The sequence below is a fragment of the Cherax quadricarinatus genome, chromosome 46 (assembly GCF_038502225.1).
Source record: "Cherax quadricarinatus isolate ZL_2023a chromosome 46, ASM3850222v1, whole genome shotgun sequence".
Lineage (NCBI taxonomy): Eukaryota > Metazoa > Arthropoda > Malacostraca > Decapoda > Parastacidae > Cherax > Cherax quadricarinatus.
In genome coordinates this window covers 12,797,990-12,819,705 of record NC_091337.1, presented here as the reverse complement: position 1 = coordinate 12,819,705, position 21,716 = coordinate 12,797,990, and the positions used below count along the sequence as shown (strand labels likewise).

At 38.4% G+C, this 21,716-nt stretch overlaps 1 protein-coding gene across 2 annotated transcripts in view; it reads right to left on the bottom strand.

Moving 5' to 3' along the window:
* rad50 (DNA repair protein rad50) overlaps positions 1-21,716 on the bottom strand; it is a 208,353-nt gene that overhangs the window by 86,332 nt on the left and 100,305 nt on the right. For both annotated transcript variants that reach the window (XM_070094544.1, XM_070094545.1), the window contains 4 exons: positions 16,742-16,946; positions 14,265-14,431; positions 3,771-3,864; positions 3,391-3,511 (listed from right to left, as the gene is read on the bottom strand). In XM_070094544.1, the coding sequence (XP_069950645.1) occupies positions 3,391-3,511; positions 3,771-3,864; positions 14,265-14,431; positions 16,742-16,946 (587 nt within the window). The remainder of the gene's footprint in view (positions 1-3,390; positions 3,512-3,770; positions 3,865-14,264; positions 14,432-16,741; positions 16,947-21,716) is intronic.

Below are 21,716 nucleotides of genomic sequence, written 5' to 3'. Positions count from 1 at the left end.
GGAAGAGAAGGAGGAGGAAGAAAAGGAGGAGGAAGAAAAGGAGGAGGAAGAAAAGGAGGAAGAGAAGGAGGAGGAAGAGAAGGAGGAAGAAGAGAAGGAGGAGGAAGAGAAGGAGGAGGAAGAGAAGGAGGAGGAAGAGAGGGAGGAGGAAGAGGAGGAAGAGGAGGAGGAGGAAGAGGAGGAGGAGGAAGAGGAGGAGGAAGAGGAGGAGGAAGAGAAGGAGGAGGAAGAGGAGGAGAAGGAAGAGGAGGAGGAGGAAGAGGAGGAGGAGGAGGAGGAGGAAGAGGAGGAGGAGGAAGAGGAGGAGGAGGAGGAGGAAGAGGAGGAAGAGAAGGAGGAGGAAGAGAAGGAGGAGGAAGAGAAGGAGGAGGAAGAGAAGGAGGAGGAAGAGAAGGAGGAGGAAGAGAAGGAGGAGGGAGAAGGAGGAGGAGGAAGAGGAGGAGGAGGAAGAGGAGGAAGAGGAGGAAGAGGAGGAGGAGGAAGAGAAGGAGGAGGAAGAGAAGGAGGAGGAAGAGAAGGAGGAGCAAGAGAAGGAGGAGGAAGAGAAGGAGGAGGAAGAGAAGGAGGAGGAAGAGAAGGAGGAGGAAGAGAAGGAGGAGGAAGAGAAGGAGGAGGAAGAGAAGGAGGAGGAAGAGAAGGAGGAGGAAGAGAAGGAGGAGGAGGAGGAGAAGAATATATATACAGTGGAACATCAAATATCGAACTTTCTTCAGTCCAGAAGGCTGTTCGAGTGCCTTTACCGAATGAATTTATTCCCATCAGGAATAATATAAATTAGATTAGTCCATATCAGACCCTCAAAAATACACTTATAAAAGCACTTACAAAAATACACTAACATAATTGGTTGTGTTGGGAGCAGTTCGATTTTTGAGGTTCCACTGTATAATAATACGTAAGTAATAAGAAGTTCCCTTGAAGCATGAAAAACAAAGTCCACCCCTGACAGTGACATGATAAGATGAGATAACATCTGATAAGAGCTGATGTTTGATGAGCATACTCGAGGGTGCAGTGAAAACACTTGATAAGAAAAGATTAGAGGTGACATTTGAAGAGCATCGGCACTCGCTTTGTTTTTGCTGGTACACAAACATGCCTGTCTATTTGTTTGTCTGTTAAGCTCCCTGTCTATCTGTCTATCCATCTAGCTCTCTGTCTCAGAGAGAGCCACAAGACTGGGTCATCACCTTTACTCATCTTCAAGAAGAGTATAGCACTTTGTCTGGATTTTTTGGGTTATCCTAGGTAATTTACACTATGTACAGTGGACCCCCGGTTAACGATATTTTTTCACTCCAGAAGTATGTTCAGGTGCCAGTACTGACTGAATTTGTTCCCATAAGAAATATTGTGAAGTAGATTAGTCCATTTCAGACCCCCAAACATACACGTACAAACGCACTTACATAAATACACTTACATAATTGGTCGCATTCGGAGGTAATCGTTATGCGGGGGTCCACTGTATACTTGTATTTATGTGTACCTGTGAGACAGAGATAGACAGACAGACATAGACAGAGATAGACATAGATACAGACAGACAAACGGAGATACAGCCAGGCTGCCAGCAGCTGGCCAGCCACCCAGCCAGCCAGAATTGTTTCTCTTTACTTAGGGCAGAGGTTATAAGATATTCCGAAAGGGTGTTGCACAAATGTTGCACATGGATTATTATCAAGATATTTTTATATTTCATCGGCCACTTATGGCCACATCCACCTCAAAGCCACTAAACTCGGGGTCAAAATCACTTTCCTCTTAAAATGGGAGAGTTAATACTACATGAAATCAGTGAATCCCAGGTGTTTGCTGCGCTGTTTGCTCTAGCTGGCGCTCATTTGAATTGGTGCTCCCACAAGGTACTAAGTGGTCCCAGATTGTTTTAATACTGTGCACACTGAGTGTTAGGACCCATTCTATGCTGACAAGGCATCTCAGGTCAATTGTGCCAAATTTGAAGGCAGGAAAAATAAAACATATATATGTTTGGGGCACTAGTGGTAAAAACGTATATATACGTTTGGATCGTTTACAGGTTAAATGTTAGGAATGACTATGATATGCCAGCAATACTGTGTGGATGTCCCTCCAAACAGCAAATATCCCCATCCCTGCTTTAAAGTGCAGGCACAGTACTTCCCCAAATTTTTTTTTTTTTTTTTTTTTTTTTTTTTTTTTTTTTTTTTAAACACATTGGCAGTTTCCCACTGAGGCAGGTGCTGGTTTCTCAACTGTTGGTTATTACAGAGTATAAGGGTGTGTAAAGGTAGAAAGTGAACACAGACAGAGTAAGGTGATAAGACTATCAAACAATTTAGATAAAGAAAAACTGGATATCACATTGGAGGGAGGGAGTACGGAAGAAGTAAATGTTTTCAGGAATTTGGGAGTTGACTTGTCAGCAGATGGGTTTATGAAGGATGAGATTTACCACAGAATTGGTGAAGAAAAAAAGGTGAGTGGTGCTTTGAGGTATTTGTGGAGACAAAAAAAAAAAAAAATTATCCAAGGAAGCAAAGAAAGGACTGGATTAGAGTATAGGGGTACCAACACTCTTATATGAGTGTGAAGCATGGGTTGTAAGTATTGAAGCAAGGAGGAGGCTGGAGGCAGTGGAGATGTCATGTCTAAGGGACCTGTGTGGTGTAAATATTATGCAGAGAATTCATGGTGTGGAAATTAGGAGATGTGGAGTTACTAAAAGTATTTGCCAGAGGGCTGAAGAGGGGTTGTTGAGGTGGCTTGGTCATTTAGAGAGAATGGATCAAAGTAGAATGACTTGGAGAGCATATAAATCTGTAGGGGAAGGAAGGTGGGATAGGGGTTTTCCCAAGAAAGATTGGAGGGAGGGGGTAAAGGTTTTGTGGGTGAGGGGCTTGGACTTCCAGCAAGCATGCGTGTGTTAGACAGGAGTGAATGGAGACGGATGGTTTTTGGGACCTGACAAGCTGTTGGAGTATTAGTAGGGTGATATTTTGTGAAGGGATTCAGGGAAACCGGTTAGCCGGGCTTCAGTCCTGGAGGTGGGAAGTACAATGCCTGCACTTTAAAGGAGGTGTTTATGATACTGGCTGTTTGGAGGGACATCTAAACTGTCATATCTGAGTGTCTCTGCAAAGACAGTAATTATGTATGATGGTGAAAGTGTTGAATGATGAAAAAAATTTTTTCTTTCTTTCTTTTTGGGTCACCCTCCCTCGGTGGGAAAAGGCCAACATGTTAAAAAAGGCTAAAAGAGATTTCTGAATATTTTGAGAAACTAACTTACCTGGAAGTGTGATAACCAGGGACCCACAAGTTTAGTTGTTAAAAAATTCATTCATGAAATTTTTTTACTATTTTACAACAAAGAAAAATCAACAATAAGATCTAGCTTAATCTAACCTTTAATATCCTTCTCTTTTCTCTCAATCTGTTGCTTATGTCCTTTGATACTGGTGTCGAGTTGTGTCTTTCTCTTGTTTAATTTATCCATATCTCTCCGCAGCTCTGATATGCGGCTCTTCTATAATGCACATTTCAGTAAAATTATTGAAGTCTGCGGAGCTATATCTCAAGAACAGCTAAGTTAAAAAGAATTGTGAAAAAAATTATACACAAGTTGATATATATATATCAAGAGACAAATCACTTAGTGGTTGCTGTAGAATAATACTGTATAATGAATAGGTGCCACCAATGTACATACAGTATTTTCACTTAGCATAAACAATTATGCACAGTAATAGTGCCATGTACAATGGCAGTTTCTAAAGTTAACTTACCAAATTAACTGTGCAAGCTTCCACTTTATTTTTTAAGTTATCTTCAGGAACCTCACCAAGCAGATGCTCCAGTTCATCAATATATTTACGCTTCCTAAAGAAAAGGAAAATCAGTGTTTCACATTCCCGAGTTCATTAAAAACGTATTTATTTTTAACATACTAGCTGTTGTACACTGAGGTGGGGTAACACCTTCCCCCCCTACAAAAAAAAAAAAAAAAAAAAAAAAAAAAAAAAGGGGAAATATATTCACCATTATTTGTACAATTGCTATCTTGTGCCAAAAGTGTGTTGACATCAAAATTCAGATGACCCTGTAAACTGCAAAATCCTCACCCCTCCTTTAGAGGAAAGACACTGTACTTCCCACTTCCAGGAATCAAGTCTACTAACTGGTTACCCTTCATAAATGTTGTCTTGCTCACACCCAAAGCCATAAAAACAACCTGTCCCCACTCTGTTCTAACATACTCACAAAAACCTGTTGGATGTTCAACACCCTAACACTCAAAAACTTCCTTTGCCCTCTCCCTCCATCCCATCCTGGGTAACCCCTACCCCTCCATCCATTCCAGATTTATATACTCTCTTAGTCATCCTTCGGATCAACAAAAATCACAAAATTAAAACTACAGCAATGATATAATGTACAGGGACAACAACCTGCAGACAGCATGTGAGGCCACCCCATCTCTGGTATCAAAAATATCCTCTACTTTCAGGCAAGGCACCAGCAATATGATCACAGTCACAAGAGCTAGGAAATTACTGCTTTTCTTTGAGATCATGGGACTGGCAGATCCAAATTCTCAGGTATCTCTACCCAGTGCACAAGAATTTGGATGGCATCTACAAAATTAAATGAGCAAACTTTAAAAAAACTGCTCATTTAGAATAATATAAAAAAGCTCAATGTAATTCAGCCACAAAATTAAATCACAATATTACAGATGGAACAATTCATTAACCCTTTCACTGTCCAGACCTCTTAAAATTATTATTACTCTTAGTGTCACTTAAAAAAAAAAAAAAAAACACTTTTTCTTCAGAAATGGTAGATTCTTTATCTGAAGATAATGACACCAAAATTACAAAATATGACGAAAACTTATGGAATTATGCAAGTGTAAAGTTAGCGATCTCGGTGCAATTTACTCGCTGGCAATTTTGCCCACTTCAAGTCCTATTTAAAGCAAATTCCATTGCTCCACTGGACCAAATTCTTGGCTATTTAGTTAGTAGGCCTTCTGTTCTATCGATTAAGCACAAAAGACAACCCATTCAACTATTTCAATTATAGATGCCCCCCCAACTTACTAACAAGTTACATTCCAGAAGGCTGTTCATATCCTGAATTGTTTTTAAGTCATTATTTTGCCATTTTTCTATTGCTACGATTATTATTAGTGTTTTTAATATTGTCATTACTATTATTGTTTTTCTCTCTGTGCTGTTGCTCGTTAAAAACTTAAAGACAATACGTACAGTATCAGTAATGTATGGTTCTTAATACTAAAGCATATTTTAATAATAAATATTGTAATAAAAAACTTCTTTAACTTTAACCAGCAGTATGTTCGTATGTCTGAATAGTTTTAACTACAATGTTCATAAGCAGGGTAGCATCTGTACTCTAAAAAAAAGTGCATAGAAATCTGTAATTACATCAATTTTGGAGAGAGGGGCTTGGAAATACAGGAGGCATGTGTGAGTGTGCTAGACAGGAGTGAATGAAGATGAATAGTTTTTGGGACTTGAGCTGTTGGAGTGTAAGCAGGGCAATATTTTGTAAAGAGATTCAGGAAGGCTGGTTGATCAGACTTGAGTCCTGGAGGTGCGAAGTACAATGCCTGCATTTTAAAGGAGGGGTTTGGGATATTGGCAGTTTGGAGGGACCTCTAAACTGCCGTATCTGAGTGCCTCTGCAAAGACAGTGATCATGTATGAGTGATGGTGAGTGTTGAATGATGAAAGTTTTTTTTTTTTTCTTTCTTTTTGGGTCACCCTGCCTCAGTGGGAAATGGCCAATGTGTTTAAGGAAAAAAACTAATAATAATAATAATAATAATAATAATAACAATAATAATAAATCTTTATTTCTAAAAGTGAAACTGGGTGTTGCTGTAAGTTCTGCAACTCGGTTCTATCTGGAGACTTTCCAAAGTTTCAAGTGTTTTAAGTTATTACGTTGTAAGGTTTTTACTTTAAATGAACTCTAATGAGAAAGTGTTACAGGAAATTAAAAGTGCTACACCAATGAACACTAAAGCTATAAGAAAAGGTGATAACTTTATTGATGACATGGAAAAACTTTTACTGGTGTGGACTGATGATCAAACTAGTCACAAGCTGAGCCATTATGAAATCCAAGGCCCTAAGTCTCTTCAATTCTATGAAGGCTGAGAGAGATGAGGAAGCTGCTGAACATAAATTTGAAGCTAGCAGAGGTTGGCTTCATCATCTGACTTCCTACAATAAATACTACTCACCTCTCACCCTACAGTAAGGTAAAAAATATTTTAAAGGTAAGCAATAAATGTACTATATAAACATTTTACTTTTTTATTCTTTTCTAGGTCTAGTTCTATTACTAATTTAATATATGATAGTGTAAACATGTTATCAGGCATTTACAGTGGACCCTTAACTAACAGCGGCATTGTCTAAAGCCAAAATCGACTAACGGCTCTCTTTGGCATCAGAATATTGGCTCTACCAACGCTAAAAAACTCGTCTAAAAGCTTTCATCCCGAACGTGTCCATGCACCCTGAGCAGGCCCAGCCACTCCAAGACTCCGTGTACAGCCAGTGTGCCATTGTTTACAAGCCATTGCAGTCGATTCCATGTGTACATGCGATATATTTTGTATTATTCCATTATTTTTAGTGCTTGTAACTGCTAAATAAGCCACCATGGGTCCAAAGAAAGTTTCTAGTGCCAGCCCTGTGATAAAGAAGGAAAGAAACAAAATAATTCAAGAAAAAACTTGTAGCAAAGTACCAAAGTAGAGGAGGAAGAGAGAGGGGTGAATGTGCCTTCTGCAGTGATTCAGTGATTCTATGATATGTACAATACAAAAGCAGCAGGTATTGATAAAGGCTATAGTGTCAGCCAGCGATAAAGTGTAGAATTAACAGTGTAGCAAGTAAGTTAAGCGAGTAAGTGATAGAAAAAAAGACACGAAAGTAACTCTCCAATGCTGTTGGATGTGTGTATATCCGCTGAACATACGCCAGCCTGCTATCTTCCACTGCCCTAAACCTCTGCCAGCATCTCCTCCATCAAACCAACTAATTAAACTAACATTTCCTCCAAGGTAAGTGTAAATACAAAAGTGTAAGCATAAAAGTAAATATATTACGTGTAAATATAAAAGGACCGCAATGGAAATATGTAAGTCACTCTGACTCTTTTGGGTTATCCTAGGTACTTTATACATATGCTGCTATGTATGATAATCTATGTACATAACTGTATTTGTGTATACCTGAATAAACTTACTTATTTATAAATTAAAATGTAAATATTTCTTATTTATAAATTACATACATTGTTTAACCCCTAAACGGTCCAAACATATATATATACGTTCTTATGCGTAGCGCCCCAAACGTATATATACATTTTAATTTTCCTGCCTCCAAATTCGGCACGATTGCCCTGAGATGCCTGGTCACTATAGAATGGGTCTTAACACTCGGTGTGCACCATATTAAAAAAATCTGAGACCAATTAGTACACTGTGGGAGCGCCAGTTAAACTGAGCACCAGCTAGAGCAAACAGTGCGGCAAACACCAAGGATTCACTGATGTAGTGTCATATTAACACTCCTCTTTTAAGAGGAAAGTGATGTTAACCCCAAGTTTAGAGTCTGTTGATCTCTATCTCTGTATCTCTGTCTACCTGTCTCTTTCAATCTGTCTCTTTCAATCTGTCTCTTTCAATCTGTCTCTTTCAATCTGTCTCTTTCAATCTGTCTCTTTCAATCTGTCTCTTTCAATCTGTCTCTTTCAATCTGTCTCTTTCAATCTGTCTCTTTCAATCTGTCTCTTTCAATCTGTCTCTTTCAATCTGTCTCTTTCAATCTGTCTCTTTCAATCTGTCTCTTTCAATCTGTCTCTTTCAATCTGTCTCTTTCAATCTGTCTCTTTCAATCTGTCTCTTTCAATCTGTCTCTTTCAATCTGTCTCTTTCAATCTGTCTCTTTCAATCTGTCTCTTTCAATCTGTCTCTTTCAATCTGTCTCTTTCAATCTGTCTCTTTCAATCTGTCTCTTTCAATCTGTCTCTTTCAATCTGTCTCTGTCTCACAGGTACACACAAAAACAAGTACACAGTGTAAATTACCTAGGATAACCCAAAAAAAAAACAGTGCTATGCTCTGCTTGAAGATGTGAGTAAATGATGATGCAGTCTTGTGGCTCTCTCTGAGACAGAGCTAGATGGATAGACAGGGGGCTGGACAGAGACAAATAGACAGACAGACATGTTTGTGTACCAGCAAAAACAAAGGAGGGAGGGCCAACGCACATCAATTGTCATCTTTAATCTTTTCTTATCAAGTGTTATCACTGCACCCTCGAGTATGCTCATCAAACGTCAGCTCTTATCAAATGTTATCTCATCTCATCATGTCAATGTCAGGGGTGAACTGTTTTTCATGCTTCAATGGAACTTTTTTTTTTTTTCAACAAGTCGGCCGTCTCCCACTGAGACAGGGTAACCCAAAAAGAAAGAAAATCCGCAAAAAGAAAATATTTTCATCATTCAACACTTTCACCTCACTCACACATAATCACTTTTTTGCAGAGGTGCCCAGAATACAACAGTTTAGAAGTACATATGTATAAAAATACACAATATCTCCCTCCAAACTGCCAATATCCCAAACCCCTCCTTTAGAGTGCAGGCATTGTACTTCCCATTTCCAGGACTCAAGTCCGGTTATATAAAATAATCGGTTTCCCTGAATCCCTTCACTAAATGTTACACTACTCACACTCCAGCAGCTCGTCAGGTCCCAAATACCATTCGTCTCCATTCACTCCTATCTAACACGCTCACGCACGCTTGCTGGAAGTCCAAACCCCTCGCCCACAACACCACCTTTACCTCCTCCCTCCAACCTTTCCAAGGGCGACCTCTACCCCACCTTCCTTCCCCTACAGATTTATACGCTCTCCATGTCATTCTACTTTGATCCATTCTCTCTAAATGACCAAACCACCTCAACAAACCCTCTTCAGCCCTCTAATACTTTTATTAACTCCGCACCTTCTCCTAATTTCCACACTCCGAATTTTCTGCATAATATTTACACCACATATTGCCCACAGACAGGACATCTCCACTGCCCCCAACTGCCTCATCGCTGCAGCATTTACAACCCAAGCTTCACACCCATATATGAGTGTTGGTACTACTATACTTTCATACATTCCCTTCTTTGCCTCCATAGATAACATTTTTTGCCTCCAGATATACCTCAATGCACCACTCACCTTTTTTCCTTCATCAATTCTATGATTAACCTCATCCTTTATAAATCCATCCGCTGACACGCCAACTCCCAAATATCTGAAAACATTCACTTCTTCCATACTCCTCCTCCCCAATTTTTCTTTATCTAAATCATTTGATACCCTCATCACCTTACTCTTTTCTATGTTCACTTCAACTTTCTACCTTTACACACTCCCAAATTTGTCCACTAACCTTTGCAATTTTTCTATAGAATCTACCATAAGCACAGTATAATCAGCAAAAAGTAACTGTCACTTCCCATTTTGTATTTAATTCCCCATAATTACCACCACTCTCCTGAACACCCTAGCATTTACCTCTTTTACAACCCCATCTATAAATATTTTAAACAACCATGGTGACATCACACATCCCTGTCTAAGACCTACTTTTACCGGGAAGTAGTCTCCTCCTCTTCTACACACCCTAACCTGAGCCTCACTATCCTCATAAAAACTCGGTACAGCATTTAGTAACTTACCACCTATTCCATATACGTACTTGCAACATCTGCCACATTGCTCCCCTATCCACTCTATCATATGCCTTTTCTAAATCCATAAATGCAATAAAAACTTCCCTACCTTTATCTAAATACTGTTCACATATATGCTTCAACATAAACACGATCTGCACATCCCCTACCCATTCTAAAACCTCCTTGCTCATCCGCAATTCTACTTCTGTCTTACCTCTAATCCTTTCAATAATAACCCTACCGTACACTTTTCCTGGTATACTCAGCAAACTTATTCCTCTATAATTTTTACTAACTCTTTTCTCCCCCTTCCCTTTATATAAAGGGACTATACACGCTCTTTGCCAATCCCTAGGTACCTTCCCCTCTTTCATACATTTATTAAACAAAAATACCAACCACTCCAACACTATGTCTTCCCCCTGCTTTTAACATTTGTCATGATCCCGTCAGTTCCAGCTGATTTACCCCCTTTCATTCTACGTAATGCCTCACGCACCTCCCCCACACTCACATCCTGCTCTTCTTCACTCCTAAAAGATGGTATACCTCCCTGGCCAGTGCATGAAATTACCGCCTCCCTTTTTTCGTTAACATTTAAAAGTTCCTCAAAACATTCTGGCCATCTACCCAATACCTCCATCTCCCCATCTACTAACTCCCCTACTGACAAATCCATTTGTTCCCAAAGCTTTCTTAACTTGTTTAACTCACTCCAAATTTTTTTCTTATTTTCATTAAAATTTCTTGACAGTGCCTCTCCCACTCTATCATCTGCTATCCTTTTGCACTCTCTCACCACTCTCTTCACCTTTCTTTTACTCTCCATATACTCCACTCTTCTTATAACACTTCTGCTTAGTAAATACCTCTCATAAGCTACCTTTTTCCTCTTTATCACACCCTTTACTTCATCATTCCACCAATCACTCCTCTTTCCTCCTACACCCACCATCCTATAACCAAAAACTTCTGCCCCACATACTAATGCTACATTTTTAAAAGTATTCCACCCCTCTTCAACCCCTCTTCAACCCCCCTCCCCCACTACTCATACTTGCACCAGCCCACCTTTCTGCCAATAACTGCTTATATCTCACCCGAACTTCCTCCTCCCTTAGTTTATACACTTTCACCTCCCTCTTACTTGTTGTTGCCATTTTCCTCTTATCCTATCTACCTCTTATTCTAACTGTAGCTACAACTAGATAATGATCCAATATATCAGTTGCCCCTCTATAAACGTGCACATCCTGGAGCCTACCCATCAACCTTTTATCCACCAATACATAATCTAACAAACTACTTTCATTACATGCTATATCATACCTTGTACATTTATTTATCCTCTTTTTCATAACATATGTATTACTTATTACCAAACCTCTTTCGACACATAGCTCAATTAAAGGCTCCCCAGTTTCGTTTACCCCTGGCACCCCAAATTTACCTACTACTTCCTCCATAACATTTTTACCCACTTTAGCATTAAAATCCCCAACCACAAGTACTCTCACACGTGCTTCAAAACTCCCCACGCATTCACTCAACATTTCCCAAAATCTCTCTCTCTCTCTCCTCTACACTTCTCTCTTCCCCATGTGCATATACACTTACTATAACCCACTTCTCACATCCAACCTTTATTTTGCTCCACATAATCCTTGAATTAATACATTCATAGTCCCTCTTTTCCTGCCATAGCTTATCCTTCAACATTATTGCTACTCCTTTAGCTCTAACAATATTTGAAACCCCTGACTTAATCCCTTGTATTCCTCTCCACTGAAACTCACCTACCCCCTTCAGCTTTGTTTCACTTAAAGCCAGAACATCCAGCTTCTTCTCATTCATAACATCCACAATCATCTCTTTCTTATCATTTGCACAACATCCATGCACATTCAGACTTCCCACTTTGACAATTTTCTTCTTATTTTTTTTTAGTAATTATTACAGGAAAAGGAGTTACTAGCCCATTGTTCCCGGCATTTTAGTTGACTTTTACAACACGCATGGCTTACAGAGGAAAGATTCTTATTCCACTTCCCCATGGATATAAAAGGAAAAGTAATAAGAACAAGAACTAAGATAAAATAGAAAAAAAGCTCAGATGAGTGTGTATAAATAAACGTGTACATGTATGTTTAGTGTGACCTAAGTGTAAGTAGAAGTAGCAAGACGTGCCTGTAATCTTGCATATTTATGAGACAGACAAAAGACACCAGCAATCCTACCATCATGTAAAACAATTTCAGGCTTTCGTTTTCCACTCACCAACCTACTGCCTATTATTATCTATTATTATTATTACATATTATTCTTCTCCTCCTCCTCCTCCTCCCCCTTCTCCTTCTCCTCCTCCTCCTCCTCCTCCTCCCCCTTCTCCTTCTCCTCCTCCTCCTCCTCCTCCTCCTCCTCCTTCTCCTCCTCCTACTCCTCTTCCTCTCCCTCCTCCTCCTCTTCCTCTTCCTCCTTCCCCTCCTCCTCCTCATTATTATTATTATATACTTCCACATATCCAAAACAATGCTGGACATATAAATACTTTGTATATATTCCAAGACAATAGTAAATGGCCAAGGCAGGTGTAAATATCCACCTGTCAATGTGTTTGTGATAATTTGAGTACAATTTTAGTACCTAATACTAGTGACACAACAAAGAATGGTTATGAAATGACAAGAACTACCATAAATTATGATTATCAGAACATAAAAATTATATAAAATAATATGAAAAATAGAAAAAAGGTATATTGGCAACACTTTTCCAAGTGGCAGGACTCCATGTTGCTGTCACGTGAGCATCCAGTGCCAACTTCTCGGCCTCATATCTCTAAGTACTGACCCTAATTTTTTTTATTCTAAAACACTTAAAAAATATATGCTCTTTTTTTCTATAATTTTTTTTTTTTTTTTTTTTTTCAAAATATTCAGGGTGCTGTGTAAGAGAACATATATATATACATTTCGACCGTCTAAGGGTCAAGTGTGATGGTGGTGGTGGCAAAAGCCTCCACCTCCACCAACACAGCTTCTCTCAGTGGCAGCCCTTAAACCCAACAACAACATTTACACCATTTACTCCTCTCATACATTATGACATATTTTATTAATTTTAGAGAATATATCATGTTTCTATGTTATTAATATCATTTATAATGTCATATTAGATGAATTGTGATAGATAAATAAGCCATAGAGATGATATTAGCATCATATTGAAGCAAAATAAACTTGCCTTCCTCTTGCCTCCTACATGTCTATCATACACCAACAACTTAGGTCAATAAAGGTAAGTGTAATGTTAAATATTCATTTATCCATTTTATTAGAGCTTTATATTTATTTGTCATTGTTTTCTGTATGTATATTTATATTTAATCTTTAAAAAAATGTTCTGTGTTAATACTTTTGGCTATCTGAAATGGATTAATTGGATTTTCATTATTTCTTATGGGGAAAATTAATTCAACTAAAGGCTAGCTCTCTGGAACGGAATAAAGCTGTTGGTTGAGGGTCCACTGTATATGCATTTGCAGCAGTAGCCTAGAACCTAACCTGCTGTATAAGCAGGGCCTTCCTGTACACATTAACCCTTTGAGTGTTGAAACCCCTTCTCACAAACTTGCTTATAGTGTGAAAAAGTTGCCTGTTTCAACTACACAAGAAAGTGATCAGAAATTACTAATCCGGCCAATGTCACACAAAATTCAAGAAAGGCCAATTTCAAAATAGGGGCCAGAATAAATAATGCAGACATTCCTGGCACTAAAATAACATTTCTCTGTTTATTAATCACGTCTCCAGGCCCCTCTGAATTTACATTTGCTTTTCATTTTGAACTTTTATTCACACAAAAAAATAGATGATTTACTGTTATTCAGACTGCTGCATAATTGTAATAATTGTATAAGTACATTCGTGAAACAATATTAGACCCACCAGTCAACATGTATTGGATGCGTGACATGATTTGTTTACTCTTGAACATCGTCAAAAATCTAACATTTCCACTACTTTGAGCACAATTTCAAGCTATGTACTTTTATTTGGTAAACCATTCAAAATCACCTCTATGTCTGTAATATATCTTCCATTCTATCAAATAAGACCAAGAAAATGAGCACACAATCACAAATACCATACAAAAACACACCACAAATTTGCTATTTTAAACCAAAAACACAGTCGTATTTTTTTTCTCTTTATTCACTGTTTGCTGCAGGATTTTTTTATACTGTGCACACTGACCAGTTTTATCCTGCAAGATCTGAAGCCATTAGAATTTTGGCGTTGTATTATGGGATCAACACTGGCTTCAAAGCCATAGTTTTACAAGACTGACACTGAAGGGGTTACAACGATCCAAGCTTCATGAAAATTTCTCATTATTAAATCACATATTTTGTAATCTCTTACACTTATTTAGGATTTATAAAGTGTAGTATAATCTCTATATACTGTATAAAAATGGTGGTAATACTTACAAATATGCAACTTTGTTTTCCAGGTCTTTTCTCTCCTTTACATGTATATCATACTGTGAGCGAGCTTCAGCCTGACGATTCATTCTTGCCAAAACACGTTTAATTTCATCGAGTTTGTACTCTACTTCACGTCTTTTTTTCTTTCCCCCATCAATCTCTTCCATCACCTGAAAAACGATGAATCTTGAAATTTCACAATGATGAGCAACAAATACACTCATAAAACATGTCCATTCACAAATATAAAAAAAAAAACTATAATAATAATTTGGAATTTTGTTTCTCTTGAATACCTTTTTACCAAGAAATTCATACACACTTGCAAACCAAGCCATAAATACAGCAACAAAGATGAAGAAATACAAGATTCCCTCCCTTTATACAGATTTACTATATGCAAATTCATTTACATGCAACAACCTTATTTCTACCAGAAATTCACTACATGTGGTAAAAAAATCACTCTTATGCAATTGGAATGAGTGGTCTTTCCATGTTTTCACTCATGTGATCACCTAAGCACAGCACTCCTTGATTTTTTACCAAAACCTCATTACATATCACTTTACTGATTTATATCAATACAGTGGAAATTCTCTACTTACGAGTGCATCCACATGCAAGTTTTTCCAGATACGAGCAGTCGCTTGGTCGATTTTTTGCTTCCAGACATGAGCGAAATTTCTAGTTGGAGTGGGCCTCAAGGGAGGTTCCTAGAAGCTGATGAGGGGCTCTTGCTCTTGATCTAGGGAACTGAATCTCAAATGTTTGTTGGACTATCTTATTGAAACTTGGGCAATGTATGATGGAAAGATGCTTCTTAGTGTACACCAAAATTGAAAGAAATCAGACCATAAATAATGGAGTTCACTTCTCAGCCATTAGCCTCCCCTTAGTGGTATATTTTTTTATGGTTTTTATGGTTGCATTCTCATCTCATTTGATAGAATGGAAGATCTACTACAGAATAGATATGATTTTGATTGGTTTCACGACGAAAAGTACCCTGAAACTGAGCTCAAAGTAGCAGAAATGTTTGACTCTTTGGCGATGCTCAAGGGTAAACAAATGACGTCGCTGTCCAATACCTGTCTGATAGGCACTGCCCCTCAACCTTTACATATTGGAAAGCTCTTCAACACGCTAACAAAAGTGGGAGTAGACATCATGACGTAGCAGTGGCAGACATGAAGTAACAGTGGCAGACAACATGAACCAGCAGTGGCAGACAACTTGAACCAGCAGTGGCAGACAACATGAACCAGCAGTGGCAGACAACATGAAGCAGCAGTGGATAAGTGTAGCATTAAGAGTGTAGCAATTAAGTGCAGCATTAAGAGTGTAGCACTTATAAGTCACTTGGTCTGACTTTTCTGGGTTATCCTAGGTTCTGTACACATGTAGTCAGGAGCAGGAATGGCCACTGCGGTGGCCCCATAAACCCCAACAACAACAATGGCCGCTGTCACTACCACTAGCCACATGTATTTTATTCATTCTAGTGTATATATCATGTTTCTATATTATTAATATTGTTTATTATGTCATATTACATGAATTGTGATAGATAAACAAACCATAGAGTTGATATTAGGGAAATTATTGAAGTATTTTCTTGTGCCTGGAATCCCACTGGAACGAATTAATTCCATTTCAATTAATTTAAATGAGGAAAACTGACTCTGCAAATGAGCAAATCCAGATGCAAGCAAGGTCATGAAACGGATTAAACTCACAAGTAGAGGTTCCACTGTATTCATAACAAAGACTATTAGAAAAAAAAAAAGATGCTAAAGCAGCAAATCCAGTGAGTGCATGCAGTGTGTTGAAGGTAGTGGTGAGTGAGAGGGTGGGTGTTGGGTGATGATCCATCCTTCACCCAACAAACACGTCCAGAATATGTATACGAGCCTTATCCTTCCCCTCCCTCACTAACACAATGTAAGTAATAAGGGAGGAAGGGAGACAGAAGGGTAGTGAATCAGTGATGGAGATAGTGATAGAGGTGGTCAATGAGTGAGGGAGATAGTAATGCAGTGACCAGTGAGGGAGGCAGGGAGATAATGAGGAAGGTACTGAGGCAGTGAATCACTAAGGGGAGTAGAGACAGTAAATCAGTCAGAAAGGCAGTAAAGAAAGGAGAATGTAAAGAGGCAGCTAAAGGAGCATAGAGAGGAGCAGGGAGGGAGTGAGGGGCAATCAGGGACATGACCACCAGACCAAACCCAGGGCCTCCTACCATGGCACCCAGCCAACCCACCCCTAATAACTCCCCCTCAGCTGGGTTGGGGCCTCCCTCCTTGGCTCATTGGCATTGCATATGAGAAGGTGTTGCCATGGCCACTCACCTGAAACGTATCAAAAGCCTCACAAACAAATACGGTGAAATACATTGAATTCTCTAACAAAAAATTCTTGTTCCTGATCTAACGCATCTAATTAAAATGTGACAAGGCTAAGAGACAAGCAAGCCTTACCTTGTGTATATCAAGTTTTCCTTCTTCAGCAACAATCATTTGGTCAACTTCTAACAGCTCAGTCTTGATTTCATTAAGATCATTCAGAGAAAATCTGCTCTCATTAAGTGAAAGTGTCTGCTTAGCTTGCCTCATTTTCCTTCCAAGTTCTTCTAACTGTGTCCCTTTGATTTTAACTTCATGATCTAAAGCAGCTTCTCGAGACCTAAAGTAAATAAATTAATTAAATAAAAATGCCAAATAAACCAATACATTTCAGAAAGCCCTGGGTAGTAGGTTGGTAGACAGCAACCAACCAGAGAGGTACTACCGTCCAGCCAAGTGAGTGTATAATGAAAGCCTGCAATTGTTTTACATGATGGTAAGATTGCTGGTGTCTTTTTTCTGTCTCATAAACATGCAAGATTTCAGGAATGTCTTGCTACCTCTACTTACACTTAGGTCACACTACACATGCATGTACAAGCATATATATATATATACACACACCCCTCTGGGTTTTCTTCTTATTTTCTTACTAGTTCTTGTTCGTGTTTATTTCCTCTTATCTCCATAAAGAAATGGAACAGAATTCTTCTTCCTTGAGCCATGCATGTCGTAAGAGGTGACTACCATGCTGGGAGCAAGGAACTAGTAACCTCTTCTCCTGTATACATTACTAAAGTGAAAAGGAGAAACTTTTGTTTTTCTTTTTGGGCCACTCTTCTTCGGTGGGATATGGCCGGTTTGTTGAAAGATGATTTCAAAAATCACAATGGAATAAAACCAGGTATTGTAAATATCCAAATATGCTGTGCATAAAACAGAATATACCTTACTTTTTGTAAATGCTGTATGTACCATGGATTTCTATCTTAAATTTGCAATTACATAAAAAGAAAGGTTTGACAAAATCATGAGAAAAAGCCCATGCATAACTATTGCTGCATGTAATATACCAATAGTTAACAAGCAGCCCATAAGGAAAACTTGCCTATAGACTATATTAATCTTTCAACAATAACACATGTTCAAAAACAAGTGTATTGTAACAAAGTGAAAGTGTAATGAATGAGGCTCAATCCTCCAACATCCCAGAGGGAAGCATACTTGAGTCAATGGCCCAGTAATGACATTAGAAGACTATGTGGGATTATTGAAAAGAGTAGCTGATATGGTTTAGGTATAGAGATGGAACAGAAAAGGATCACTAAAAGGGTATATAAATCTGGGGTGGAAGAAAGGAAAAGAGGGGTAGAAAAGGTTAAGTGCTAGGGGATGGGGAGGGGTTGAACACCCAACTAGCTTGTCTGAATTTTATGACAATGTGCTGCTTGAATATAAGCAATGTAATATTTATGAAGGGGATTCAGAGGATATCTGTTAAACAGCCTGAATCCTAGAGGTGGAAGCACAGTGCCTGCATTCTAGAGGAGGGTGAGGATGTTGCAGTATGGAGGGTCATCTGAGTTATCAACTTCTGGCAATACATTGATTGGGTGAATGGCAGTGTGTTTCCTCTTTATTTTTGGGTCATCCAACCTCAGTGGGAAACAGCCAATATGTAATAAAAAAGAAAGTCATAATAATCTATTTAGTACAGTGGAACCTCAGTTTTCATATTTAATTGTTTCAGAAAGTCTGACAAAAACCGAATTCGACGAAAAGTGAAGCAATATTTCCCATAAGAAACAATGCAGTGCAATTAATCCGTTCCAGACACCCAAAAATATTAACAAAAAATACATTTTATAGAGAATGAGTTTTACATTTAGACAACAATGAGAAATAAATACACCTACCATCCGACTTACAACCTGCTCGACATATGTCCACTCGACTTATAACCGTGCATCTGGCAGCTGGGCTGGGCCAGCTGATGCATAGTGCTGTACAATATTTGACAATACTCGCGATGGCAACGCACCATGCAGGCAGCATCAGTGTGAGTTACCCTTCCCTATCAGCAGCATCATACTATATTAACTGTACTAACTGGACAGTAAATTTCACCATGGCCCCTAAGAGGAAGTCTGAATCTTGCACTGGAGATTGTGGCAAGAAGGCAAGAGAGGCTCTTACTCTCGAACCTTCTTTATTTGTTTTCACTGTTGCACATAAACCTGTCTGTATCTGTCTGCCTGTATATCTGTCTATCTCTCTAGATCTGTCTGCTTATGTCTTCCTGTGTGTGTGTCTTTCAGTTTACCTGTGTGTCTGTCTTTCTGTCTGCTTGTCTCTGTCTCAGAGAGCTGCTCATGAACCAACAGGTACGTATTACACACGAAGCAGAGTCGTCACACCTTCAATATGATGCTAATATCAGCTCTACGGCTTATTTATCTATCACAATTCATCTAATATGAAATAATAAACAATATAAATAACAAAAACCTGATATACACTCTAGAATGAATAAAATATGAACTTAATTGCTTTAAACTCCACATCTTGGACCTGTGCTGGCATGCAGGTACACATTAAAATCACTAAGAGTGTGTTATTGGTCTTGAAGATGCCATATTAACCCCTTGACTGTTGCAACCCCAAATCCTGAGGTGTCTCCTGGTGTCGAAAAATTTAAAAAAAAAAAATTATTTTTTCTTATGAAATGATAGAGAATCTTTTCCCTATGGTAATGACACCAAAAGAACAAAATTTTATGGAAAACTTACGGAATTACGCTCTTGTGAAGTTAGCGACCTCGGCAATACAGTATTTACGAATCAGCAATTTCGCCCACTTTGTGCCCTATTTTCGACTAATTCCATTGTTCCTGTCGACCAAACTCAGCTATTTCCTTAGAACTTCATTTGTTCTATCGACTGAGTACAAGACACTGCCCATTTACTGATTATAACTACCCAATAACGTGGTCAGAAATTTGCAATTTGGACAATTTCACGCAAATTAAAAAATATGCCAATTTCAAATTAGGGTCCAGAATGAACAATCCAGACATTCCTGGCTCTAAAATAACATTTTCTTTGTTCATCAGTCACATCTCCAGGCCCCTCTGATATTACTCTTGCTTTCTATTTTAAATTTTTATTCAAACAAAAAATAGAAGATTTACTGTTATGCAGACTACTGCAATATTGTACTAATTGTATAAATAATGTCAACCCATTCATGACTGCATATTAGAATGGCTAGATGGACATTTATTGGACAATGACATCATTTGTTTACTTTTGAACATCAGCAAAAATCAAACATTTCCCCTACTTTCAGCTCCATTTCAAGGTTCTTTTCATAGTAAAACCTGACCCAGCTTTCTGAACCTGACTATAAATACTCTCATACCTTCCACCCAGGTAGATCTGTTTGTGACTTGAAAAAGCCCACTGTGTGGGCGAAACGTTGGCAATAAAGGATCACATTATACTGCATATGTGTTTATATTTCCAAACACGCTACATAACATATAAACATATAAATTAACATCAACGTGAGATATTTTTTCCAGTCGGCTTGACAGTGAACAAAAACCATTCGTGTCCAGGCTGGTAACAACAACTACATAGTTTGTTTACAAAACTCGCAGACCTTCTACACTCTCATTCTCTCTCTCATTTATTCATTTAATCTTGTTTACTCACTTCTCACTCTACATTAAGACTACAGATATTTTAAGGTAAGTAATGAATGAACACTATTATTATTACATTATATTATTATTACATTATATTTGGCAGTTTGGAGGGATATGTTGTGTATCTTTATATGTGTATGCTTCCAAACTGTTGTATTCTGAGCACCTCTGCAAAAACAGTGATAATGTGCAAGTGTGGTGAAAGTGTTGAATGATGATGAAATTATTTTCTTTTTGGGGATTTTCTTTCTTTTTTGGGTCACCCTGCCTCGGTGGGAGACGGTCGACTTGTTGAAAAAAAAAATTAATAATAATATATTATTATTATTAGTGCATATGTATGTGTAATAATAATAATAATTATTATTATTATTATTATTAATTTAGGGAACTGGAGCACAGATCCACTGTATAGCACTTTGTCTTGATTTTTTTGGGTTATCCTAGGTCATTTACACTACGTATGATAACTTTACTTATGTGTACCTGTGAGAGACAGACAGATACAGATGGGGAGAGAGCCAAATTCAGTCAGCCAGGCAGCCAACCAACCAACCAACCACCCACCCACCCGGCTGACTGGCCAGCTGAATACGTAATACGCATGTTCCAGAGTCGCTTCTCTTTACTTAAAGCATAGGTTATAGGGCATTCTGGCAGGATGACACTACCAATGGTATTCTCCCATTCTACTGTGTCGACAATGCTTAAAGATAACAGTAACATACGATACTGTACGAGATGTAAAATTTACAGTACAGTCCACTACCATGTATACAATACATAAATGATTAAAATATATCAATAGTACATTATGATAAAAAGAATGAAATAATGATTGTACATTGCATTACAGTACTATGTAGGTAGTTTATATAGCAAAGGTGTGACATTATGCCCTACCCAGTATGTCGGTAATTTTCAAAGATTCGACTTAAGTCCATTTTGACTTACAACCAGTTGGTCAGAACCAAGCTCGGTCATAAGTCGGATGGTAGGTGCATAAAGAACTAATGAAATGGATAAATGAACATTTAAATCACTTTAACCTTTATTGACGACTCTTGTTGACATCACTACCACCCTTTGCCACCATCACTACCACCCTTTGCCACCATCCCAACCACTACCACCATCACAACCACTAACACCCTCTACCAAAATTGAATTCTATCGTGTTTCTCGCCTTCTTTATCAAAGGGCTGGCACTCGGAACTTTCTCTGACCCCATGGTGGCTTATTTAGCAGTCGCACTCAATAAACAAGCACAAAAAACAATGGGTTATTACGAAATGTTTTGTATGAATGCACAGGGTAATGTTCACTCTATGAGAAACAAAGCCAGACTGACTCGGTGCTTTGTGTGGGCGCGGGTAGACGGACACGTTCAGTATGGCGGAC